Here is a 27927-nt window from a genome sequence, read left to right as displayed (position 1 = left end):
AATTCGTTCCTGAATTTGAGTCCAGAAGTCCTATATATTATTAATTATCAATTTGGATTAAGCCTTGTGGAATTTTCTACTTCTGGTCAAATTTATATGACCTGATAAAGAGGAAAAGGTACCATAGCTGGCACTGGCGTTTATATCTGAAACCAGCAGTAGGAACTGTGGTAGGAATATCAACTACCCGGTAATGCTTTGTCCTAGAGCTATCAGTGTTATCACACTGATAGTTCAAGGGAGGGACTGTTCTGCAGAGGTGGACCATGGATTCCATGGGAGGTCTGGTTTTGTGGATAGGGCTCTCTGCATTCTGTCCGATGTGCCAATAATATGATTAGGGGTGGGAATGATTGTATTCTTATAATACTAAGTCCCAGTAAACGGGTTTGACTTACACTTGAGCCATCCTAATTGTGTTGAGTGAGGTAGGGTAGGGGTGGACATTTGGAAGCCGTCAGTTACTGGTGCCATTGGTAGAAGAATAAACTCAATGATAGTCCAATAATATTTTTTTAAGATTTTAAGGTTTATTCATTCATTTTTTTTATTTCCAACTTCGATTTTTAGGAATAGCAATAAAAATAGAGTACCCTTGGATCCTTTGATGATACCATTTTGGTACCCTCCTCTGACAACCAGTGTTTGGACATGGCTACGAAACCTTCTAGTGAAATTACAATGGAACCCTGTGCTCCAGCATGGAGCAAAGGGAAATTGGCCAGAAATGTATGTGAAATAGGACTAGGGATTTTGAGACCTCTTATGATCAGTATTTGACCTTTAATGTGAAAGATTTCAATTGTGACATTTTTAATGTGTATAGAGACATTGTGGATGTAGTGGCCGAGATATCACCTGAAAGTCGAGGGGAAATGAAGATAGAATCAGCCTCAGCCAAAGAAAATGAAAAATTAAAAGCGTTAGCGCATCTTGGAGAAATTAAAGTAGACTGGTCGGTACATGCTTTTTGTAATCATGCCAAGGGAATGAAATGATATTTGCACCCCAAATGATGATGTATTCAAAGAAAAACTTGTAGAAGAATTAAAAGATCAAGAAGTGATTGGAATTAAACGAATGAAGAAGACCAATGGACCCCAGTTCTACTCGCAAATTTAACTATTATATGGTTGTGTTTTAAGGTTAAGCAATATATCCCAAGAACGAGTTGTTTTAATTGTCAAGAATATGATCATTGGTTAGGATTTTGCACGCAGAAGATACAAGGCAAGCTTGACACGTGTGTTGAGTGTAGTGAACCAGAGCTTGGTGTAGGTTATAAAGAAACAAAATTTATGCATTGTGGAGATAATCATCTATTCTTTTCACGAAATTGTGAAGTGTACATCATGGAAAAAGAAATACCTTCAGGCCCAATTTACACGGGTCAAGTAGAAAGACAAGTCAAGTGAGCAAGTGGACTGCTTCTCTTTTAAAGGCAGGTAGCATCGGGCAAGTGCTTGTATACACAAAGCAAGTGAATCAAGCAACTAACCCCTCAGTTTGAGCTGTGCATTTGGAGCATCCACATACGTTCTTTGTTTTACAATGGATCTTATGAAGACTAATTAAAAATGTGTCTAAGTTCTTGTACAGTGGGTTGTTAGATATAATTGAGGAGGTTACCCAAGAAAAGCGAATTTGGGTAAGAGGTTGGATAAAAAGGAGAAATGAACATGGAGCTTCAGCAACTGTTTTAAGAGAGATGTATTGTGAAGAACCCAGCAAATATAGCAGATCATACTTAAGAATGTCCCCAAGAGTTTTGGATAAGCTACTTAATCCAGTTGACCCACAGATATAGAAAAATGATACCTTGATGAGAGATGCATTACCAGCTAAAATCAAATTAGAGACAAACTTCACATATCTAGCAACTGGATATCCATTCAGAAATCTGCTGCACCACTTTCGGGTTGTAGTTGCTTCAATTTCTAAGATTATCCCAGAAGTTTGTGACACAATTTACAAGAAGCTGTATGAATATATGAAGGTAAGATACACAAAGTGAAAATTGAAGTTTTATTATGCCCATTTTTATACATCTTGTTCGTATGATTTGCTCTATCTTATTTTTGAAAAATAAATTACTTTTCTAGTACAAAAATAAACATAATCTGTTAAAAAATAGATTTTACTTAATTTTTTTTAAGATATTACCATAAACATTTATGCTACAGTATAAAATTTTTGTTAGCTTGTTGCAAAATACATTTCTGCTCAAGGACAGAAAAAATCCTTATTCATTACAGAAAATTCATAATTTTTCTAGTAAAAAAATGAGAAAGTTCCTTTGTTACAAAAATAGTTTTCTCCTCTTTCCAAAAATGAGAACGACTTTATATCAAACATGTATATACACTTCTGTAAAATTTGCTCTTAAAATATAAAAATCTGCTCTTTAGCATTAAAAAGGGAAAAATAAACATAGTAATTCCTGTAAAATAAACGAAAATATTCACTTATTTAATAATTTACTAACTGAGCTGGAATGAAAGATGTTAGGGGTTGTCATTTCAAGTGCATGTTCACACATGTCAAGCAGATAGCAAGTAGCTTTAAGGCCAGAGGTGAATAGAGGGGATACAACTTCCCTCAAAATAGACCTCGTGTCTATTCACTTGACTTGCTCTTCAGCTTGACTCAACTTGCTTCTTACATGACTTGCACAAAATAATAGTCAAGTAATGTTTACACACGTCAAGTTACTTGAAGCAAGTTACTTGCACGCTTGACTTGCCTCTCTACTTGACTCGTGTAAATGAGGCTTAAGGGTAACTGAACTCTTCACATTTACAGAGTTTGAACAGAAAGTGTAAGCCAGCAAGTTAACCCAGGAATATCCTTTTCTAGTATTGATGCTAACTGAAGAAGAAATATAAATGCAACCAGAAGAGCGACCTGTACTCCTACGTCTCTGAAGGCTGCACCAGTAATTTCCGGTACTCCTTCCTCTTCGGAGGTTGCATTAATTATTTCTAGCACTCAAGCCTCTTCGGGGGTTGCATCAATTATTTCTAGCACTCAAGCCTCTTAGGAGGTTGCATCAGTATTTCTGGCGCTCCTGCCTCTTCGGAGGCTTCATCAATGATATCTGAAACTTCTACTTAGCCGACCTTATATCAGTATGATCAGCTCTGACGTCACCCCAAATTTAGCCGCGTTTGAGTAGAACCTCTAAACTCTGTCCAACTAACAAACGCGTGAAGGAAGGTGCGTATCTCTATATAAACTTCGTCCTGTATGCTTCTTTTTGTTACTGAAGAGCTTTAAACGATACTTAGTAACATTCATTTCTATAGGAAACAAAGAGTTAGTTTCCTTAAGACATTATAAACGCTTGTTAGGAGGTCAACTGTTAAGTTAACTCCTGGTAACATAGATTATTTGTTCGTTTTTATTTGTTTTTACTTCTTTTGTTTTGTTGTATTTTCACCTCTTCTAAAACTTTAATTCCTTGGTATTCAGTTCTCACTTGGTTGCCCTTCTTATTTTTTTTTATTGTGAATTGTGGTTTTCCTTTGACCAGTGACTTTTTCCCATTTGTGTGCGCTGTTTTTATAGTTTTAATAATAACAGTGAAAACATAACACGGTTTTATTCAGCTACATAACTGTGGATTCGTTTTCTCTGTTCTTGGAATCATGCTACTATGAGTGTTTTCTTTTGGCGATAATATTATAAAGAATTTTTATGGAACAACCCTAAAATGCCATTTGCTTGCAAATCAACCTTTTACGGAATAGCCCCGTAGGGAGGCTTCCCTGGTACACCTTCCAAACCTTTTACTGTCAATTTCTGTTTTAGCCCTGAATGACCGCAAAGGTCCCAGTGCTTGGCCTTTGGCCTAAATTCTATATTCAATTCAATTTTACAGAATTAATAACCATATTCATAACTCCGGTCTTCATTACTTCTCTTAGACCCTCCGGAATAGAATCAAGGAAACAAAAGCTTAAGCATCCACTGTGTAACACGTAAAGATGTGCACATTTATCAGCTTAATTGTAAGGTTTCACGTTTCCGGATTTTAATTGATCAGGCTCTTAATGGCAATTGGCAGACGAGAGAGTGTCGAGAGGCTCCTCTCCTTCTGTACACGGCGTGTACAGAAGGAACATCCACTTCGCTGTGCAGTATTCCCTGCCATCTGGATCAGTTCTGTGGCTGTTTTCTCTCCGCCTGTCACTCTCCTTATTCTATCTTTGTACAACTCTCTCTCTCTCTCTCTCTCTCTCTCTCTCTCTCTCTCTCTCTCTCTCTCTCTCTCTCCTCAATTTTTCCTGGAAAACATAAATTCTCCAGACCTTACCTTCTTAAAATGAACACCTGACCCTCCCGACTTGAACACACCTCCACGATATTGAAGTTGCCACCTAATTGCCGAAAAAGGATTTCCCTTTTTGCGTCTAACCTTTTGAAAAATCGCCCATATGTTACTTCCTTCATCTATAGCATTAAAAAAAATTCCCCACGTCCGCAGTTCAGCTAAAGGACCAACGACAGAAAATCATTCAAGAAGCCATAATCTAATTTTATCCTCACGGGAGATGAAGATGCTAACTGATCTTAAGCAGATGCTGATGCTGCATTGGTGCCACTTGGAGTTTCACAAAGTGCTTCTTGTGGTGATAATGAGAATCGATAACTGATTTCGTCTGATCGTTACCAGGATCATCTCCAGAGGATGTCACTTGTAACTTACTTCAACGTGCAGTTTCATTCTTCGGGTTCATTTGGTACAGGAATGTCTACTTTAGACAATTACAAATATTTTGCATAGGCAGACTTCAAGCAAAAATAAATCCTTATGTGCTGAACTGAAAATCCTTATGTAATGAACTGAAATGGTTTTTAGTTTAGCCTTAATTGTGCGCAAGACACTTAAATCGAGCAATGCGTTAAGCCTTCAATACATAATAAAGAAATAGATTTTTTGATTTTGCAAAGGGAAGAGACTAAATTTTCTTACACCGTTTAATCGAATTCCGCCAGTGAAAATATGCAGATCATGGAAAGTCAAGAAGGATCCTCTTAAAATTGAAATACATGAAATATGATCCTCCAGGAAGCTGAATCTTTATCGGTTACTAGGAAAACAAAAGTTTATAGTGGCGCCGATATTAAACAAAAATAACGAATCAAATTTTGTCATTATGTTCAAGATTTAGACGGACACGAGTGCCCTTTGATGGGTCGTTTATATGTAGGTAACATCGTTGCTGAAACGCTAGAAGAAGAAATGGAAAATATCGCCACTAGAAAATGCGAATTGAATTGTTTCAAATGCTAATGACAGATATGCACTTTTCTCTTGTAGCTTAGAATGTTCTTTTTACCACTTCAAATTCATATTTTATGCTATATTCTTTTCATATTTCTCATTCTTAAAGAATTTATATGCAATTCATCCCAACCAATCTCTTTTCTTTCATTCTCTCTAAAATAGCAATCTATGCAATATTCCAAGCCTGGAAAGTTAGTAAATAGTGGAACAGTATAATGAATTTCATTCGGTCGTTTTAAGATGCAGATAAATTCTCAAAAGACATATAGCTTTAGTAAGAGTGTGTGGGTGATAATTTACTGAATTGTTTCATCAATAAGAAAAATGTTAGATTTAGATGATGCTCTCACCACCATGTTTGACACTGAACTATCAAAATAGCATTCGTAAATACAGATTCTTATAACGAATTACGTAAGTACTTATTCTCACCACACCTTAAACGCTGATGGCCGATGAGACATTCCACGTCCTAACTCTCTTCTTATACACAGTAAGATGGTCAACCAGACACCATACTTGATCAATCCATTATGATATCATATAGCATATCTTACTCTACCGAAAATAGCTAGCAAAATGTCAACTGCATTCGTTATTCACCTTTAGTCGAAGGGACATTTCTATCTAGTATTGTTGTTTAGTAAATAACTAAAAAAAAAAAAAAAAAATCCAACCAGAATCCTTCCATGCCAGAATGGAGTCTTTATTTATAGGTTCCTTTTAGAATCGTGGCTAAGCCTCCCTCACACAGCCCCCGGCGATTACCTACCCTGGCGGGGAAAGAAGTGGAAAGGTTAAAAGAAAGGGACAGGAAAAAAGATTGCCTCGGAGATTAACATTTTGGAAACGTATTATGGCTGATCCCTAAACCTCTCTCTCTCTCTCTCTCTCTCTCTCTCTCTCTCTCTCTCTCTCTCTCTCATCTTTACTTTAGCATGCTTGATTTTTCTTTTCTTAAATTCTGTATTGTTAAGTCAGTATGACTAGTTCTTTGGTCTAAAAAATCTGTAAATTAAATCGTGACTGGAAAATCGTATTTTAGAATAATTAGATGAAATAACCTAAAACCTCTTTAACACGGAAACTAAGAAATTAATTTATTAATAACAGTGCAGTTTTTCTAGAATCTAATCCAGTGCAGGTAAAATAGGCTCCAATAGTTAACGGATGGACACAGGCCAATACGCAAAATGACCTAACTAGCTAAATTAGGCGTCACTCAAACTTGGTTATCCTACAACTTTGCACCTACATATTTCCTTTATCATCCACCTTGCACCGCTCCATCCATAAACATAATTTATCAAGTATTGCATTGCCATGGGAAATATAACGCTTTTTGTTTCAGATCCACTTTTACACCAAACCAGACACTCTCCCATTGACTCATTCTAACATACGCTTCACCTTCACCATGAAACTTTTAGTCTAAAAATATTACTTTCAATGAAATGCATGTCATAACCTTCCTCATTTCTTCTCAGAGGATTTTCTCATGAGTTTGTTTCAATGTGAAGTCATGTCTTATATAGATTTACCCTTTACTTTGACACTTATCATAACTGTTTTATGATGAATGCTTGATCCCCATTCAACTTCGTTCGGTTTATGCTTCGAAACCAATTTTATAGGTATCTGTTTGTATTCCACACCTTTTACTTTTATAATGAGTTGCTATATATTAAAACTATCATATCTATCAAAATTTTCGTCTTAGAAATTAACAGTATTTCGAAAACTGCTGTTCTAGATAAATTTGCTTCTCAGAAACTGCGTGCATTTTAGGTGTGCTGCATTCGCTGCTCAAAGAAGTTCCCACAGATCTATGTACTGGATATTGCGCTCATATCTGAGCCGGATCTTCACACGCACATACATTATCCCTCTTGGGACACTAACTCCGTCGGTAGGTCTCCTCCTTCTTCTTGCTTTACAGGCACTGAATCTTACACTGCTCTGGTGACCTTCCCCCACCCATTCATCGTCGTTGCACGCACTAGGGTTTTCACAATCCCTCGGATACTGTCTGAAAAGAAACGACCCAAAATCAAGAGCCAACCAGTTCGATTGATCTTGCATCCCATTCCTCATCAGATTAAAAACCTTGATGCTGTTCTCAGTATTTCATGGACAACCAACTCAGGGGTTCAAGTTCTTAGGCGTCTTTCTTTTCGGAACTGGCCTTATTTCGGACATCCCTCCTCCTCGGTCCTCGCCGCAGTAAACCTCAAGAGTAAAGAAGCAAAAAATGAGCCTAAGTTTCTTTGGTGCAATTGAGTTGTCTTTTCAGTGTAAAATGCTACATGAAACTCTCAGCCACGGCCCGTAAACATTTCAGCTGCGACCCATGAAACTTTCAGCCACGGCCCGGTGGTGGCCTGGATTATTGGCACCTATAGCGGTGCCAGACGCATGATCACGACCAACTTTAACAAATGAAATAAAAACTACCGAGGCTACATGGCTGCAATTTGGTACGTTTGATAATTGTAGGGTGGATGGTTAACATACCAATTTGCAGCCCTCTAGCATCAATACTTTTTAAGATCTGAAGGCGGACGGACAGACATTATCCATTTCAACAGATTTCTTTCACAGAAAACTGAAAGGGCAATCGTCGTCCGAAAATAAATGAAAAAAGTGAAAATCAGCCTGGCTCTATTAAAAAGCAACATCTCATTAGAATAATCTTGAAAAGGCGAATAATGCGTTGTCCAAAATGTTATTCCTGTTTCACTTCAACACGATGAACGCGAGGAGTGGACGGAGCCCCGCCCAGATGGCCGCCAAACTTCGAGCAATTTGATATACTGTATAAACGGCTTCTTCTATCCCCGTGGGCAGACCCGGAGCAGGTGGATATGGGTGGGGTGTACAAAAGAACAGCCCTTCTGACCCTTATTGTACACTTAATAAGGATGGGACTCGAAAAGGAAAATAATATATTGCATTGTTTGCTTCCAGCAGCATGGATGGGGGTCTCGCGCGGTCGATCGGGTCTCGTAGAAGAGACGCTCTGTCTCGTTAAAGACTGGAGTTCGTCTCGTAAAAGAGCAAAATTAATCTCGTAAAGGAATGAGATCGTTGGGTTAAACGACCAGAGGACCAAAGCCAGACACGTGAACGAGAGAGAGAGAGAGAGAGAGAGAGAGAGAGAGAGAGAGAGAGAGAGAGAGAGAGAGAGAGAGGAGAAGAGATGAGGAGAGAGAGAGAGAGAGAGAGTAAAGGGATGAGCAGACAGATTTGAAGTTTGAGAGTACTATAGTAAAATAAACAAATGAAAAAAAAAGAAAAAAAAAAAAGAAATGGCTCTCTTCATTAAGTTTCCCTAAAACACTTCGCAGATAATCATAGTCATAAAACCGCCTTAGTATGAAATAGCTCAGTGAATTTATACTAAGTTTTTTTTTTCCTTTCTTTTTATTTTATGCACTTACTCCGTTCATATTTGGAGCCTCTCCTCTTCGTCTCTACTCCGTCCAACAGGTGAGACCTTTTTGTTTGTTAGTTATAATCAATAACCTCATTTTGGTTTCTTTACCGTATATTCATAAATGCAGCTACGCGTATTTACACTTACTATGGTAGACATCCTCCGACGAAGTCCCTTTAAGATTTTTGTTTCATACTCCATCGCAATATAGATCAAGACATTATGTAACATATTCTATTTTCGCCTGACATAACCAGTAAATTTTCCCTGGTGCCCCATCACGAGGGGATTTATCCATGCTTGATTTAGCAGCTTTTTAAATAAGTTTCGTCAGAACTAATTTGGTAGCCATTACAAAAACAGCAGTGGCGCTTCATCTTTGTAATAAGGGAGTGTACGTGCATTTATACACATTTTTCTTTCGTAATTGACCATTATTAAACGATTGTTCTCGATTTCTGCTAGATATATTATCTGACCATCCTCGATTTCTGCTAGATATATTATCTGACCATCCTTGTTAAGATGTTCATCAATGAATACTCCTGGGGTTTCATTTGCCTTCGTGTAGTCCCGGCTTTTTCTGTCCATCAAACTCTTCGCTTCGTTATCCTTACTTATCTTGGACATTTTCACTTTTCTTTATAACCAGGTATAACCACCGACCGCCTGGAAATTATCTACAATTTACTGCATGTATTGTTAGTGATAGTGCGACAGTGTTTGTAATTTTAAAAAAGTATGTCCAGCACATTGCCTTGTGGCAATCCTTGATAGTTTTTTTGCAGATATATAATTTTCTAACTGCGCTTTGAAAATTATGCAAGTAAGCTTGTTCTCAGAGCAGCCTGTTATTTATTCATATATTTGTTTGTTTATTTGTCTGGTTTTACAATAGCCCAGGTCAGTAGCAAAATAAAGCTTACATCTTCTTCACCTTCTAGTATCTCTCAACTACAATGCCATATGTTCACATTTCTTTCTTACAGCTGATAGATAATGTTTAAATTTCTTATTTTTGAATAGGGAGGTGCCTAAGAATGATAATTTATTTTCAAATCTTTAATTATAAAAAGATTAAATTGTACTGAAAATAACGCGCCAATGAAAAATATTAATTTATAGAGAACGAAACCATGGTGCGCGAATGTAAACAAAGATGGCGGACACAGAGAGCACTTGTACTAGTGTTGACGACAGAACAGAGGATCTGGTTTCACCTACACGAGATGCGTTAGTTGACGGAATCGTGGGGTTATTGAAGCCGTGTTTAGATCAATTAGATGAGAGAGTCCGTGCTACTAGGTAAGTCTCCTGGACCAAAATTTTATTGACGAGTGTGAGGGGAGGCTTTTCACAGCTAGGTACCTACTACGGTACCTTAGATTCCCACCTTCCTTCGGCCTGTTTAGCTTACTGAATTTGGTATGACTTAGGCATCCTCAGCGTATGTCTTATAAGTGATGCATGTATGTTGATTATATTTCTTGGACTTGACGCATTTATACTTAGCCTATTTCACTGGTAGGTATAGGCTAGACATAGGGGGAAACACTGCAGTGGATCCATCGTCATCGGGTGGATCAGCCTTATTCACTCGATATTTAGGGGGAAACACCAGCGACTACCAACCCTTATCACGGTGGACAGGTCTTATTCACTCGATATTTAAATGGTGAAACAAGAATACAATTACAACTCCAAGCATACCATTCCAAAAGATTGAAGTTTCGTCAACATAATGTGATATATGAAAGCCCCATACAAACTAAAATAAGCATGTGACGCTCTGCGTAAAATATGTTTTCAAGGCAGTTTTGAAATCTAATATGGCGGCTACCATGGGATGTACAGGTTCTGATCAGAGACGACAATCATCTTTCCCAGCCTTCCCAGCAATCATTTGAACAATGTTAGCGTATGTATGTAACGTTTATTGATCTTACTCAAGATTGCAGTTGTAATTAGCACAATAAAACAACATTTTGTTGCCTATATTAGTGAAAGTATGAAACTTTTTATTCCCGGGGTCATGGTTTGAACTGAATTCATTCTTACCTTGTAATCGGTGGTTTTTATCCTTACTGCCATCACAACTGAAACTCCACAGTGCTTATTTGATTGCTATTATACACAATTTGGTCTCAATTCACTCCACATTGCACTTTAAACAAGTTGCTGTTCCTGGTTCCTAAGCGCGCGCCACAAACACAGTTACGAACAGCAGACGACGAAACTGCAAAGTTTTATTCCCTAAATTGTTTACTTTACTTGTTATTTAGTTCAAATTTACTTTGTTATTTAAAAATTTTATTTAATTCATGTATATTATCCCTTTTTTGTAACCAAATTACCCCGAAAAATTACAGATATTTCTAAAGTAGATACAATCAAATGTTTCTAACGTTTTCATACATCTGGCTGCCGAAAACCATAGAGGAACGACTACGGATAAGTGGATTAAATATATACATTTTTTTTTTGGCTTTTTTTGTGTTTGCTAGCACTTTTCATTGATTTCAGTCTATATTAGTATTTTGAATTTCTTTAATAACTGTATGCCAGAAATAAATGTAACCTTTAATGTTTGCATGCTAAGAATGGCAAAATCATCGTTGCCACATTAGTGGAGGCTTCACACATACGCCGATTCATTATTATAAACTGTTTCCTTGAATTCTAGTTGTCATAGTAATGCAATAATGATAAAATTGCTTTAATATTTATGTATATATACTTCCAATACATAGCCTGATTTCACCAATTTCAACGTTTTGTGTGTGTTCTTATACCCAGTTTGGAGGGTCAACACATACTGATTGGCAACAGAGAGAGAGAGAGAGAGAAAGGAAGGCGAAGTAACGAAGAAGGAACGAGGTAGCGGTGGAGGTGGGGTGAGAGGGTAGGTGGAGCTTTTTACGCGTGTTCGTATCCATTTCTGGATAATGGAGTTTTTGTCTCTTGGTACAAGGTCAGGTGTCGTTATTCTTTACGATTAGTGATTCACGATACCCTTATAAATTACGGCACTGGGCGTAATGCTTTATAGCAAAATCTCGTTCTGATACGAGTGTTCGTTACAGAAATGGATATTGCCCAAAAACGTGCTTGTACTGTCGCTGAAACCCATAGTAGGTATGCTGTTTAGTTGTCAATCAAGTTTTTTGTAATAAAGTATTTTTTACAAGCTAGATATTGAATAAATTTGTATTTTTCTCAATCAAAACATATGCCCCTCAATGCTAACTTTCCTCTTTCATTGCAAATTCGGCCCCATAATTTCTTTTGGTGGGAATACAGAGGAACAGGGACTGAAAACGTTTGCGTCACACTACGGCGATAATCCGGCAGTAAAACATCTTCATATATCCAAAAAGTAAATAATAAAGATATATATGCGCATTATGATTATAACAAATACATGAAGAGCTGACAATCTGCATGAATAACTGGTAAACTGTTCTGCAAGAAGGTTGAGTAAAGCAATTATTTACAATAGGTACGAAAGTCAAGATGTCTTGACATCATAATACAGGACTTAAAAGAACGTTCTAATTCCAAAAATTAATTACTTAAATTTGAGTCAGAATCGAGTTACTTTTTCAATAATGAATATTTTCAAATTAATCATCATAGATATGTAAAATATTGATGTTTTACTATTTATTTAAAAAATTATCGAAGTGCACGCTTAGTCGTCGTCTTCTACCAAAACAGTTGTTTACTCGGTGAGGGAAAGTTTTCCGATTGTTGTGATGAAAGTGCCCCAGCGTCTGTGGGTACAAGTGGTGTGCGGATTTATCACAGGAAATGGTTAGTTTATTGACACATCGAGATGGCGTCAATCTTCTAAATATTTCGAGTTATAAGTAAAAATGTTGAACGTGTTTAGGTGAGATTTGCACTGCGTTGGACACCCTTTTCACTACCCTCTGTTTAATGCTTTAAATTTGGCCTTAATTTCTAACTTTGGAGAAAATACTTACTTCGAAAGGAGAGTAGAGGTCTTTAGCTCCGTTTCTCACCAACAACAAGTCGCGACTGATGCCCATCTCCGGTGTCAGGACGCGTTATAATGTACTTTTTTTGGGATTCTTCACGCTGATCGTACATGGTCCACTCTGTACCCTGCGGTTTTTTACCCTAATGGGTAGAACAAGAATACAATTACATCTTTAAGCATACCATTCTAAAGATTGAAGTTTCGTCAACATAGGGGGAACAACTGACTGGACTAGTGGATCCAGTTTCCACCGTGTTTGAAGCCATCCTCTGAAAAAGTAATTTAACACGTTCTGACACCGGAGATGCTCATCAGTCACGAGTTATTGATGGTGAGAGAAGGAGCTCGAGACCTCTACTCTCCTTTCGAAGTAAGTATAGGGTAAACAATCACGGACAATCCACCATCATCACGCTGGCCGGGTCTTATTCACTCGATATTTAATTGGTGAAACAGGAATACAATTACAACTCTAAGCATAACATTCAAAAGATTGAAGTTTCGTCAACATAATGCGATATATGAAAGCCCCATACGAACTAAAATAAGCATGTGACGCTGGGCCTCTTGTCTGTTTTCGCACCATAAGAAATTAATGGGGCCGAATTTGCAATGACCAGAAAGTTGTGAAAAGAGGAAAGTTAGTATTGAGGAGCATATGTTTTGATTAAGAAAAATACAAATTTATACAATAGCTAGCTTGTAAAAAATACTTGATTACAAAAAACTTGGTTGACAACTAAGCAGCATACCTACTATGGGTTTCAGAGACAGTGCAAGCACGTTTTTTGGCAATATTTCTGTAACGAACACTCGTATCAGAACGAGATTTTACTATAGTGTATTACACACAGTGCCGTAATTTATAAGGGTATCGTGAATCACTAATCGTAAAGAATAACGTCACTTGTCCTTGTACTAAGAGACAAAAACTCCATTATCCAGAAATGGATATGAACACAGCAGTGAAAAGCTCCACCTACCCTCTCCCCCCACCTCCACCGCCACTCCTGTCCTTCTTCCTTCTTTTACCCTCCCTTCTCTCTCTCTGTTGCCAATTGGTATGTGTTCACCCTCCAAACTGGGTATAAGACTTACACAAAACGTGGAAATTGGTGAAATTAGCCTATGTATTGGAAGTATATACGTATACACAAATTTTAAAGCAATTTTATCATTATTGCATTACTGTGACAACTAGAATTCATGGAAACACTTTATAATAGTGCATCGGCATATGTGTGAAGCTCCACTAATGTGGCAACGATGATTTTGCCATTCTTAGCATGCAAACATTAAAGGTTACATTTATTTCTGGCATACAGTTATTAAAAAAATCAAAATACTAATATAGACTTAAATCAATGAAAAGTGCTAGCAAAAAGAAAAAAATTTTAATCCACTATACGTCGTCTGCTCCGCGATGGTTTTCGGCAGTCAGATGTATGACAAGGCTAGAAACATTGGATTGTACATATCTACTTTAGTAATATCTGTAATTTTTCGGGGTAATATGGTTGCAAAAAAGGGATTATAGACATGAATTAAATAAAAATTTTAAAGTAACAAAGTGAAGTTTAACTAAATAATGAGTAAAGTAAACAATTAAGGGAATAAAGCTCTGCACCTCATAAACAGTGTCGTCGTCTGCTACTCGTAACTGTGTTTATGGATGAGCGCTTAGGAACCAGGAACAGCGACGTGGTTCAAGTGCAATTTGGAGGGGATTAAGACCAATAATGTGTATAATTACAATCAAATAAGCCCTGTGGAGTCTCAGTTGTGATGGCAGTAAGGATAAAACCACTGATTACAAAGTAAAAATGAATTCAGTTCAAACCATGACCCCGGGAATAACAAGTTTCATACTTTCACTAATATAGGCAACAAAATGTTTTATTGTGCTGATTACAACTGCAATCTTGAGTAAGATCAATAAACGTTACATATATATGCTAACATTGTTCAAATGAGTGCTGGGAAAGATGGTGTCCATCTGTGACTAGACCCGTCCAGCCACACGATTTCATATTTTACGAAGAGCGTCACATGCTTATTTTAGTTTGTATGGGGCTTTCATATATCACTTTATGTTGACGAAACTTCAATCTTTTGAATGGTATGCTTAAAGTTGTAATTGTATTCCTGTTTCACCAATTAAATATCAAGTGAATAAGACCCGGCCAGCGTGATGACGATTGATCGTCCGTGATTGTTTACCCTATTCATAATTATTAATTTGAAAATATTTTTTGTTGAAAAAGTAACTAGATTCCTGACTCAAATATCAACAGTTTTGCTTGTGAACGGTACCTACAGCGTTGGTGTGCGCTCTTCAATTGTTTATCAGTGTTGCCAATTGGTATGTATTTACCCTCCAAACTGGGTATAAGACTTACATAAAACCAGGGAAATAAGTGAAATTAGCATATCTATGTGTGGTATATATACATATAAGAGCAATTTTATCATTATTGCAATACTATGACAACTAGAATTCATGGAAAAAGTTTGTAAATGTATCGGCGTATGTGTGAAGCTTCACTAAATTGATAGCGATGACGTTTTGCCGTCGGCTGCTCATATCTACTTTAGAAGTATCTGTAATTTTTCAGGGTTAATTTTTTTGCAAATAAGGGATAATAGACATGAATTAAAATAAACATTTTGAAGTAACAAAGTAAAGTTAAACTAAATAATGAGTAAGGTAAACAATTAGGGAATAAAGCTTTGCACTTCATAAACTGTGTAATCATGTGCTGCCAGGGTGAGAACTCTCTCGTAGACTCACGTCGTGGCCATCACCAAAGGCTGATGGCTGCCTGCAATTCTCTTCTCCTGCTAGTTTTGTTAGTAAGGTGAGCAAGAACATCCAATCTTCCTCACCTATGCCCTCTACTTCCTATGGCTACTCTGGAAAGGGCAAAGTGAATAGGAGGGATTCTTCAGAGTGCTCTCTGCAGGATTCAGCGTCTGGGAACTACACTCCTGGAAGGATCTTGGGGTCCCACTGGATGTACATTCACATCGTTGAGGAAGGATCTTCTGTCAATGACAGAGAGACTTCTAACCGTCTCAACATCTGGTGTTTTAAATTCTTAGGATTCGAACACCTCGAGGCTATGTTTGCCCTGCTCTTTCTGTCCTTTGGACAGAGTCCAGTTCTTGCATTTTGGGAGCCTAAAGTACATATTTTTTTTAATCGTACTTGCATTCCAGTCTTAAATGTTTGCATTTAGGACTGGTTTTTATGCCTTTTTCTTCTCAATTTCTACAGGAGTCGAGGAGGGGCCCCTCCCCAATGGTTGTTTGACGAAATTTGGTAGTCTCGCCAAGTGCTTAAATTCTATGGAATTTCTAGCACTCTCCGAGTGTTTTGGTGTTTATGTTCTGCAAACACTCAAACTAGACAAGAATTTCCTATAATTGTTATCACAATAGCTGGGAATCTCACAGGACTCTTGAATTCCTGGGAATTTCTGGTATTCATAGTGTGTTTTGGTTTTCTGTAATTTTCAAACACTCAGGCAAGACAGGCATCCCTGATAATTATTACAAAAATCTGGAGTCTAGCTAAGCGATTAAACTCCTTGAAATTTGTGTCATTCTCAGAGTGTTTTGGGTTTCTGTGATTTCCAAACAGTCTTGGGCAACAGTTATTCCCGATATTTATTACAATAGGCAGTCCCCGTTATCGGCAGACTCTGTTAATGGTGATCCGGTTTTATGGGGCTTGTCTGGCGCCGTAAAATCAGTGATTTATGGCATCATAATGTGCCGAGTTTTGGTTATCGGCGCCATAAGGTGCTAATAATAGTTATGGCAACATAAGATGCCTAACAGAGGCACCATTAACTGAAATTTGGTGCCATAAATCGACAAGTTTCAGTTAATGCCAGTTTTCGCTTATCAGCACCCCGCCGAGAACGGAACCACCATGGATAACCGAGGACTGTCTGTAATTGGGAGGCTTGCTGAGCACATGGATCCCTTGGTTTTGATGGCACTTGCCGAGTGCTCGGCTTCAACATGTTGCAGACCATCAGGGAGAGACAAGGCTCACCCGATTATTGTCTTGCAAGAGTCAGATTTCTAGCTGAGCATGGGAATTCTTACAAATTCTAGCGCTCGCTAACACGAGTGCTTGGATGGCGAGACGAGCATTTACCAGTAGTACAGATGAGGTTGCTCTTCAGTCTGGTTTAGGACTATGCAGAGATTGGGACTGCATCAACATCTTCTAGGTGAATGGTCAAGTACTGTCCTCGTGTCTTGGACCTTAGGGTCCGAACGCGTAGGACAGCAGACACAGAATCCCTCTGTATTTTTCTTTTTGGAGCTTTGGCCTCAAAGGAAAACAGTTAATTGGGAAGAAGTGATTGTTCTTTGCTGACGATTACCTCTCATAATTATGTAATGGTGATCTGCTCAGCTCACTCGACTTGGCTTGGCCAGCCAGCTCTGTCGAGCTGAGTGCTCGGCTCTACTGAACAAACTCTCTGCTCTTGATCAGTGAAGTCCCTTCCCTTGTTGCAGCAAGTTTCCACAGGATTCATCGTCTTTGTCTTCATCTTCTGATGCCTCCTCATCTCCCTCTCTGAAGGCTTCCACTGCTTAAGAAGGGGAAGGTAGTTTCTCCGCCCCCTAAGAAGTCTCTTGCCTCGAGACTTCTAAGAGTCTGTTTCCTTTCCTGGAGAGGAAGCAGTTAGCTCTCTCATCGGCTCACCTGCTCCTTCCGGAGTGGGAACCAGGATGCTATCCCCAAAATATAGTGTCTCAGGAGTCCCAGGAGTTTGGACCTAGGTTCTTTCTCCTGTCTCTGGTTCCAAGAGTGCTTCTCATAGAGCTGGGGCTGTGTCGGGTACTCTGGTACGAGTCTCTCCGAGTGTACAACCTCCAAGGGGAGTTGTACACCCACAGCAGTGATGGGTGGTCTTCTCTCCTTCATGACAGTGGTGCAGGGTGAAATAAGGGACCTGGCTCGAACCCACATGTGAAAACCAGGAATGGCTATTCTTCACGTGCCACGATCGATGTCTCTGTCTCTCAGGACAAGGCATCTGTAGGAGCTGAAAGGAGGTTCTCTGTGTAGTCCTCTTAGTGAGGCTCGACCATGGAGAAGATAGATGCATAGCAAGATGTAAGTTCTCGCCAGCTTTTACTGCATTTAACTCTGCTCAACTTTCGCTTACATTTGTGTGAACGAAACAGTTGTAGAAAAAGAATGCTTCGTTTGGCAGAATGAAAATACTGCAAGTTCAGAGAAGAGCAGACACGAACAGTCAATCCTCCTCTTTTTTTTTTCCTGTACTTCCTGGGTTACGCTGGGATGAGCAAGGGAATAAGAGGAACTCTATGGAATCTTCTCCTGAGAGTTCAAGTGTTATGGAGGAGTTATGGTAGTTGCATTTGACAACGTTCTCAAGGTCGTTTGTGAGAGAGGCTGGCTGGCTGTTTTGGTTGTTGGCTTATTAGGTTGTTTGTGTTCATGTAAATGGATAGTTAACAAGTGAATTGCTCGTTCGGCAAGGGGTTGTTGTGTCTGTTGGGTCGGTCGCAAGTCTGGTCTGTATTTTGAGTCAATCTGTGATCAGAGCCTGTGGTGGAGAGTAAGTTTTTTGGTAGCAGTCTTGAGTATTATTGATGGTCAGTTGTTTTGTGTGTTATTGTTTTTTATGTTGTTAGTAATTGTTTGTGTAGTGGTCTTTTGTTGTATAATTATTGAATTATGTGGTTGTTGTCCTTGTTTGGTTGTTTGTGTATTGTGTTACGATCCCTCCACATTATTTATTGGCGCCCAACGAGGGGCTGCTGGTGCAGCAGCTGTAGGACGGTTGGTGTGGTGGGTTGTGTGGTTGGTGAAGGAAAATGAGTATGGAAGGTTTAACTGAAGTGGAGAGGCTGAAGGTGGAGTTGAGTTTGTAGAGAGAAGTGAGAGGACGATTGGAAGTAGAGAATGAGAGCTTGAAGGTAGAGTGTGAGGAGCTGAAGAGCAAGTTAGAAGAAATGAGAGGAATGCTAAGGAGTGCAAAAGTGGAAATGAAAGAAGTGAAAGGAGCTGAACAGCAGATGATTGAGAGGGTGGATGAAAAATTGGGATTGATGATGAGTGATGTAAAGAGATGATGAAGGATATGATGAAAGGGTTTTTTGGAGAGGGAGCTGTAGGAAGTAGGTGTAGCAACTGGGTTTTGTGACGGGCCAGGAGCGATTAAGAAAGTGTTAGAACAAGTGGATGAAAGTGTGAGGGAGGAAAGTGATATGGTTGTGGTAAATGAGGAGAAGAAAGAGAAGGTACAGAATAGGGATAGATCAGAGCAGAAGGGTAAGAAGGGAGTTGAGAGTATAGAAAGGGCTAAAAGGAAGAAGATTGGTAAGGATGGGTGGGCAAGATAAGAAGGGAATGAATGAAGATGAGAATAGAGTTGAGGGTATGCACAGGATGAGAGTGATTTATATAGCGGTGAGTGGAAACAGGTAGGTAGGAAGAAGAAAGGTAAGAAGAGCGTAATCAAGAGCATGGATGTGAGTATGGAAGTAGATTCGTTATATGTATTCAGAAGAGGGTAAGAAAGGTCACAATGAAAGTAGCGAAAGTGAGAGTGAGCAGGAAGTGCGAAAGGTGGTTTATATGAGAGAGGTACCCCGATGTGAGAAGTATGAGGAATATGGTAGTGGGGATATAGGGGACTTTTTTAAGGAATATTAGAATTATTGTGTGGTTAAGTATGGAGATATCATGATAAATAACTTCTTGACAGGATTTTTGTTGAGCATGTATGGGGTAATGATGAATGTAGGGAATGTGCTGTACTGAGCAGGAAATCTTTCTCTTGCATTCCCCTTTGGAGGAATAATAGTTTTTTCCTCCAAGCAGTCCCCCCACCCCTTCAGATACCAGCAAACCCTCCCACATCTACATCTAAAATACTTGAAAAGACGATAGATTTGATACATTTTGCGGCGCATGACTCGCAGAATTTGAATGGCTTCGCAGATACAGAAAATCTATTTTTGAGAACTAGTGACCACTTAAAAGGGGAATTGCACAATTCGAACACTCATAATTCGGGACTGGACTGTACCAGAGTTTAGGAGCTTTAGGGAGGCAGTTTCATAAGGGCTGAGGCAAATGGCTGAATGAGTGGTTGATGGGAATTTGAGAGCAAGTAACGTAAGTGTAGTTAGCCCTAAGAGAGATCGGAGTGCAAGCGTTGGTAGATAGCAGCAGTGTTACAGATGTGCTAAGCCAGAACACAAGAAGAATGAATGTCGGTGGGTCTAGGAGCATGCTTCGGGTGTGGGCAGATGGGTCATCAAGTGAGTGAATGTAAGAAAAATAGGGATATTAAGTGTTACAGGTATGGGCAAGTAGGGCATATAGCGAGTTGATGTCGGGGTACCAGAGTGAACGTGGTTTGTGGTAATTGCGGAAAGAGTGGACATTATGCTAGGATGTATAGGGAACGACAAGCAAAATGTGTTGAATGTGGAATGGAAGTTCATGTAGCGAATGTGTGTAGGCAAAAGAGGATGAGTCAGATTGGGAATCTGGGAAACTTGAAATTAAAGGGATTCAGTTGGGTGGGTCCTCTAGAGTGTAGATGAGTGAGTGGTTGAAAGTGAATAAACATGAGCCGAGCATCAGTGAACAAATGTGTCCGGGAGATCGACAGTTAGTGTTAGTTGAGTATGGAAGAAAGCTGAAGAAGGTAAAGAAAGAGAGTGAAAGGAAAAAGCGAGGACTGCATGATAGAGGGGTTAGTATTAGAGTACAAATGGTTGATAAGGCGGGTAATACAGATGATTTTGAGGGAATGAAAGATACGTGTAGCGTGTGTGGGTTGGGTTTGAATTAACAGGGGTGAGTGAGATTTCAGTAGGAAGGGAGCGGAATAGTAAGGAGGTGGTTAGTAGTATGGATGAGACTCTGCAAGAGTTTAATAGAACTATGAATGAACTGAGTGGTTTGGTAGCAGAAATAGAAGAGGTATTTGGGTCAGAATTGGAAGGTGTGGATGAGATAGTGATTGAGATTTGGAGGGATGGAAGTGAGGAAGATAGTGGGAATCTGAATGGAAGTGATTTGGAGGACGTGAATGCTGATGTAAATGAGAGATTGTATGAGGGTCCTCAAACGAGATCCAGAGGGCCTGCCTCCAAGCATCCTTGGGTGTTTTACGAAAGGTGATTTAGTGTGGATGATGTGAGTGTAAGGAGACGTTGTCAAATGTAACAAGGGAGGAAATATGGAGTTATGGTAGTTGCATTTGACAACGTTCTCAAGGGTCGTTTGTGTGAGAGAGAGAGAGAGAGAGAGGCTGGCTGTTTTGGTTGTTGGCTCATTAGGTTGTTTTTGTTCGCATGAATGGATAGTTAATAAGCAAATTGCTCGTTCGGCAAGGGGTTGTTGTGTCTGTTGGGTCGGACGCAAGTCTGGTCTGTATTTTGAGTCAGTCTGTGATCAGAGCCTGTGGTGGAGAGTAAGTTTTTTGGCAGCAGTCTTGAGTATAGTTGATGGTCAGTTGTTTGTGTGTTTTTGAAGTTGCTGTTTGAATTATTGCTGGTATTGTATGTTTGAAGGTTGTTGTGGCTATATTGTAGATGAGTTGTTGTGGTTCCTTGGTGTTGTAGGTGGTGTATTAACTTGTCATATTATTATTTTTATGCTGTTAGTAATTGTTTGTGCAGTGGCCTTTTGTTGCATAGTTATTGAATTGTGTGGTTGTTGTCCTTGTTTGGTTGTTTGTGTATTGCCTCCAAATCTAATATTCTTCTCAGCCCTTTTTCGGATGAGTCACGAATCCTCACTCCTTTTGGAAAGGTCCAAAGTCTGACTTTCGATCATGCGGTTCTTATACCTCAATCAAGTTGTCAGAGGGACGGCACTCCTTACTCTTACGACCAGGAGGCGTAGCCAAGGTGTGCTGAACTCCAGTCAGCTCTAGAAGCTCACTCAGATTCCTCCCACCAGTCATCGAGTCTTCTTAATGTCAAGGACTGAGGGTTTGTACTATATCATGTAGGAACAAATCACAATATTTTAAAGTAAATTGTATTTTTCCTTACTGTATAAACCTGAGGTCCTTTACATTAATGCCTACCTCATGTCACCCCTCAATCTAAAACCTGGGCTGAAAGGCAAAGTGGAGTGATTACTTCTGGCCAGGCAGGTCTTCCTGCCTACCAGACAGTAGTTACTGCCTAACCACCTTGTTCAGGAATTTAACGGCCGTGTTCTAGCTTAGCTGTAAAGTAATTCCTAATGTAAAGGAACTCAGGTTTGTATTTAGGAAAAATACAATTTACTTTTAAAAATTTTGATTTTTCAACTGTTGGAATTCTGTGAGTATATTGAATAGTTAAAAATTTTATAGAAAAGGTACATAAAACAATTCATTGTAGTTGTTTAAAAATAGATAAACAACACTAATACTTGATATTAATTTTTAAATTTTCAAAATAGTTCCTTGGCAGTCCACCCCAGTCTTTTATGTATGTAATACGTATACACAATTTTTTCTGTCAGTTTTCCACGAAACCATGCCTTGACTCAAAGCTAAAACACGAGTTCAGACAACAGAGTAGTATGGAACAAATCTTCATACACTTGGTTTGCACACCACTCCATACTATGAGGGTTTAGTTGGGGCTAATATAACTCAGCTACAATGCTATTTGTTCTTGCAGACTTGCTAACACAAAAAAAAAAATCTTGTCATGGTGATCAAATAGAAGTGATTTCTACATAATATACAAAACTTTACAAAACCAACAGAAAAAATTATTAAAATGTCTCGTGTAAACAAATTACTTCACATAAAGTGGGTGTTACTTAAACTTTAATTTTTTTGCGTGTATAAAAAAAGTTACAGAGTTTCCATTGTAGAAGGAATCATTATCTTAGTGAATTTTACGAACATCTGCAAATTGCTTAATATAAGAATAAGCAATAATGTGGATTCTGCATGCCTTAGAGGCAGTTTATTTGACAGTACCTGTGCCATATTTAAGTCTTTGTGTGTTTACTATTGTGGAAATTACAGTGGTCCCCCTTATTCGCGGGGGATGCGTACCAGACCCCCCGCGAATAGTTAGAATCCGCGAATGTTTGGAACCCCTCTAAAAACGCTAAAAACAGCCTATTTTGTTAGTTAAAACTTAAGAAAAACCACTAAAAATTTTCATACTTGGTTTTTTTAATAGTTTTATCACAAAAAGTGCATTTTATGATGAAATTGATAAAAAAAAAACCAGGAATTTGTGGATATTTCTCATAGAAAAATACCGCGAATTTTCCGCGAATGATGCAGGGAAACGTTCCCGAGAGAAATCCGCGAATGTGTGAGTCCGCGAATCCGGAGAACGCGAATACAGGGGGTCCACTGTAGATATTTATTTTCTCTCTTATTCAGCTGTTAGGTCACTACTGAGTGAAATTTTTGGCTTAATTTTATATGAAACATTCAATTTCAGGTTAAGTCAGAGTGAGTTACATCAGCAGTTAGAAGGACTTGCAGCTGAATTGGCACGGGTACAAGAACAGTGTCAGTGTCCTTTGCAACTTGATTCATACATCAAAAAGCTCCAAAATGCTAAGAGGAAGGTGGTTGTAGTTAACAATATTCTTCAGAATACGCAGGTAGTTATAAAGATTATCACAGTTGTGTTCATTATTTGATCCATGTTTAGTGGGCCTTCTTAGTAATTTTTGCTTATGTGAAAAATCACATAGATTCAAATTACAATATTAAAACAGTACAATATTAAAAGAAATAGCATAAGCTGTTTTAATATTGTACTACAGGCAGTCCCCAAGTTATGATGTAGATCCATTCCTGAGGCAGCGACTTAAGTCAGATTTTAATAATAATATGTAATAGTAATGATAATATACTGTGTTCTTTATATCAACCCACACAATCTAGATACACGAGAAAAAATTATAAAAATTAATCTAATTGGTAATAAGTAGTGTAAAAACAATTATAAAAATAAACGAAAAAGTAAAGAATTCTTAGCATCGTAAGGTCAGATCGACATATGCCGAGACTGTCATAACCTGTGGCTTCCCTGTACATATAGTGTGTTTGCATAATGATACTTGATACATCTTTCAATACAGTCATCATCATTGCCTCCAATGCTGCATGATGCAAAGGTCTATGTCCTTTGTGAAATTCTGCCACTCTTGTCTTTTCTGTGCTTTAATTTCCACAAATCTCCAGCCCCCATTCTCATAGTACTGGTCCAAGTAGGTTTAGGTCTTCCTACCTCTGGTGATTCAAGTAGATGTGGTCTTCCTACCTCTTGTAGTATCCACTGGAACCCCCCACTGACACTATTACATACTATTTCTCTTGGACATGTCCAAGTCATCTTAATTGTAACTTGATATTCTCCATATAAATTTTTTCTTAAATCTAGAAAACCATTTAGGTAAGGTTTCTTTTACATTCTGTTTAGGACTGAACACATATTAAACTTAAGTATACTAATCTTATCTTTGTATGCAGTGTGTTTCCATGTGAATGTTACTCAGCCTTATTTGCCTTGTTTAATCTTTAACTAGTGTAACTTAATTCCAACTAAAAAGAAATTGTATTAGATAATATTACTCCTAAATAACTGAAAAATTGAGCCTTGTGAATTTTTTCTCCATCTAAAGTTTTGTCCTTATAACTTCTGTTTTTCCATATTTATCTTGAGTCCCATCTCTTTTTAGACATATGAGGGGGATAATTTTGTTGATATAACAGAAACTGAAGATCACAATTGTTTATTAATGAATTCACAGTTGTTCCTATGGAAATAGAGACCTATGGAAATAGAGACCTTCAGTTTCAGTTGCTCTCTATCATGTGATTGTTGAATTATTAGAGGAGTAGCCTTCTACACTTTCATGTTCAGTATTTATTGCCAAGTTTGTGTTCATCTGTTCTTTTATTTTGCTAAGGAGAAAAATGTGATTATTGCTATTGTGAGGGGATAGGCAGCCTTGTGGGTGCTTCATGTCTCCCACAGTTGTAGACTTTCATTAGTATTTTGGTTGCTGTAGGGGAAGACCTGCATCTGTTCTTTGCCCTTCAGGGAGTGTAATGTAGGAGAAATTTGGTAAGTGAAGGAGGGACAAAAAGCAATTGCTGGGTTTTTTGGGGTGGAATTTGCCCTCACTGATGCTACCAAATCCTTCTAGCGACTTTTTTCCCATCCAGATCCCACTGCCTAGTAGTGCTACCCCTTCTAAGAGGGAATGTGCTTATGTTGATGAGAAGTCCAACCATGCTGACTCCTCTGAGGAAAAAGCTGTTTTGCCCTCGTAATCCACTTAGACTGATGTTCCAAGCATCTGAAAGATATCTTCGTAAAAGTACCTGCCAAAAATATGGCCTATGCTGAACATCCCAAATAGTCCATCTTCTGTGGCATTCTTTGATAACCTTGTGGAAGAGGAGTTGACACCTGAGTATTCTTCAGTTATTGAATCTACAGCTGTCTCAGCTTATTTTTCTGCTGCAAAGGGGGATCTTCTGTTAAAGTAGTTCTCCTAGCCAAGAGTACCTGCCAAAAATATGGCCTTTGCTGTCCATCCCTGGTAGTCCATCTTTTGTGGCATTCTTTGGTAACCTGATGGAGAAGAATTTCCCATCTGAGCCTTCTTCACTTATTGTGTCTGCAGCTACCACATTCTGCTACACAGAAAGGGGAATTCCTTTTGCAATGTTTCTCCCAGCAGCAGAGCCTTAACTCAGTGTTTCATTGCCTTCAGTTCTGAGGTAGACCATCCCTTCAAAATAGAAGACAAGCAAGACTCACAAGAAGAAAGGGAAGAAATATACGGCTATGAAGCTTAGGAGCAGGGTCAGAATCTGAACCCCAATCTGACAGCAGCTATGATAAATCTTATATGCCTTTTCCAGCGAGAGGCTCCTCTGGCTTGTCACATGATTAGGAATGAGCACAGAAGCTGAGAGCTGGCCCAATGTCCTCATTACCTGAACAGGGTAGTCTGTGCTTCAGGATCTGATGGATTGTGAGGGTTCCTCTCTCCCGGAGTCTCTGCAGTCAGAGCTGGAATAGCATTTTTAAGAGATGATGCTTGTTTGTGAGTATAATAGTCAACCTTGGCTTACCTGCTGACAGTCTCATCTACAGAGCTTTCCCTAGGTAATGTTCTTGAGGAACAACCTTTGGTCACAGTTAGCCTGAGGTATATTGGAGGAGTTCAATGTCCAGTAACAGTAACAGTAACACACACTCATTTTGTAGAGGTTACAGGTTTCAGGTTGTTATTTGGTAATAGCTATAGTCAGTAGTTGTAACAAACAATCCTGGTGCTTTCATTTATTCAGCTGAAGTGTATTTTCTTTTACCTCTTTATGTTCTTTGTTTACACAGCAAATTTAAAAATTGCAATTTTAAAATATTTTTCAAGCATAATTCTAAATTTGCTGAAGTTGAGGGCCAACTGTATTCTTTTGTGTTTCCAGAGGTACAAAGGTTGGAGCAAAAGCAAGGTGCAGTGTTAAAATTCTTTAGATTTTTGGATAAGTACAGTGTTACCTTGTATGCATCTCAAGAAAATATTGATTGTTCATTGCCTTCAGTAAACAAGAAATCATGCATGATAATGTAGAACTTTCAGTTTAATACAATAATTTCACACAGGTTAACAATAATTTCACACAGGTTAAGACTTAATAAATTAGATTCTTGACAACACATTGTTAATGTAGATATATATTTGCACTGAGAAACTGCTGTAACTAAAGATTAAACTACTTTAGTAAGCAAAAATGTTGGTGTATACAGAAATTATTTTTGGTATGTTGAAAATGTTAATCATAATCCAATTGAGCCTATTGCCATGATATTTCAAAGGACAGACCTGAAACTTTTTGTGACCCCAGATTGGCAAGAATTTTCCATCCAGTAGGACACACTCGTGTTTCTAATCCATGGCTAAATTAATCTTAAGTGATAATATGACATGGTTGATTAGTCTTAAGTGATAATGTGACATACTTTACTTTGGGTACTGTGAGAGTGAAGCTGGATTAGCACCATTTATTTGTGGTGTTAAACTTTTCTCATGAAGAACTTAACTAGAAAGAGGAAGTTGTGTGATGAATAGATTGAATAAAATGACTTGGAAATAACCAATTGTGATTAATATTGTTTCTAATAGTTACTCTCTTGAATCATTCTCGTCATAATAAAGAGAAGCTTAGCATATGTGTTTCCTCATCCCCATTCACCTATGCCAGGTTAAGAATGGATATTTTGAAAGTTGTTTCTGTCATTATGGAGCCATGAACCCTTTTTTATTGCAGATGCTCAAAGCTCTTTCCCCCACAATAGATTATCATATTCTGACACCATAGATTTTTTTTAGAATGTTTAGAAATTTTTAAAATGCCCTATATATTGATTTTGAATGTTTTAAGTTTCCTATTTTGTGTTTTGCCTCGCAAGTAAAAGTAACAAGAAATATATGACTCCTGTAAGGGTACCAAACAAAAAAGTAGCTTTAGCACTTCATAATTAGAGAAATTGAGTGAAAAATCAGTACAAATGACTTACACAATCCTTATATTTGTTTTGCGGTTTATATCAAACCAGGCCTAAAATGAAGGTGTGGCAGTATGAGTTGTCAGCAGTGCCTCAACCTGTATTGTAAAATAGATTAGACTAAATGTTTAACACCGCTTTTTACTTAATTTTTTTATTGCTAGTCATTTTACTCAGGACTGTTACACACTAGTGTATTCTTGGTTTGTCATTTTTGTGTGTATATATTTTACTGCATAATCCCCAATATATGATGGAGCCAAGTATGTAGGGATGAAAGATAGGGTTTGTATGTACTATTCATACAGTATTGGCTCTTAACAAGAATACAAACCATAGCATTTTTATAGGATTATTTTTATTACTGTTACCAGTTATCAGCTGTCATATTTTACATTTCTATGCTTATCGGGAAATTTATTGCAATTTTCTTTTACTGGATAATAGCTTTCTAAATTTTTCAGGACCGTCTCAATAAGCTTCATTTACAAGTAAACAAAGAAACAGCACGAAGAAGAGCTTTGCTGGAGACTACATCACCATCTGCTACACCGTCTACTTCACTTCATGCACCTTAATCTCTTTCATTTCATTTTCATACATTGTAAGGTTTAATTTATATATTTT

The 27927-nt window shown here is 38.2% G+C and overlaps 1 protein-coding gene across 1 annotated transcript; it reads left to right on the top strand.

The window, feature by feature from the left end:
* Positions 1 to 9857: 9857 nt before the first annotated feature.
* Positions 9858 to 27901, top strand: LOC135226477 (SNARE-associated protein Snapin-like). The gene is made up of 3 exons (XM_064266086.1): positions 9858 to 10031; positions 23206 to 23371; positions 27765 to 27901. Exons 1-3 carry the CDS (start codon positions 9886 to 9888, stop codon positions 27876 to 27878), a joined length of 426 nt encoding a protein of 141 aa, XP_064122156.1. The 5' UTR covers positions 9858 to 9885; the 3' UTR covers positions 27879 to 27901.
* The last annotated feature ends 26 nt before the right edge of the window (positions 27902 to 27927 follow it).

Source organism: Macrobrachium nipponense, chromosome 14 (genome assembly GCF_015104395.2).
Source record: "Macrobrachium nipponense isolate FS-2020 chromosome 14, ASM1510439v2, whole genome shotgun sequence".
NCBI classification, from domain to species: Eukaryota; Metazoa; Arthropoda; class Malacostraca; order Decapoda; family Palaemonidae; genus Macrobrachium; species Macrobrachium nipponense.
This window is presented reverse-complemented; position numbering and strand designations above follow the sequence as displayed.

What these genes read in the sequence shown, in the direction of transcription:
- LOC135226477 (XM_064266086.1), top strand. Translation starts at nt 9,886, where the DNA reads ATGGCGGACACAGAGAGCACTTGTACTAGTGTTGACGACAGAACAGAG. An exon ending in GAGAGAGTCCGTGCTACTAG is followed by an intron (nt 10,032 to 23,205) that starts GTAAGTCTCCTG and finishes ATTCAATTTCAG; the next exon opens with GTTAAGTCAGAGTGAGTTAC. An exon ending in ATATTCTTCAGAATACGCAG is followed by an intron (nt 23,372 to 27,764) that starts GTAGTTATAAAG and finishes TAAATTTTTCAG; the next exon opens with GACCGTCTCAATAAGCTTCA.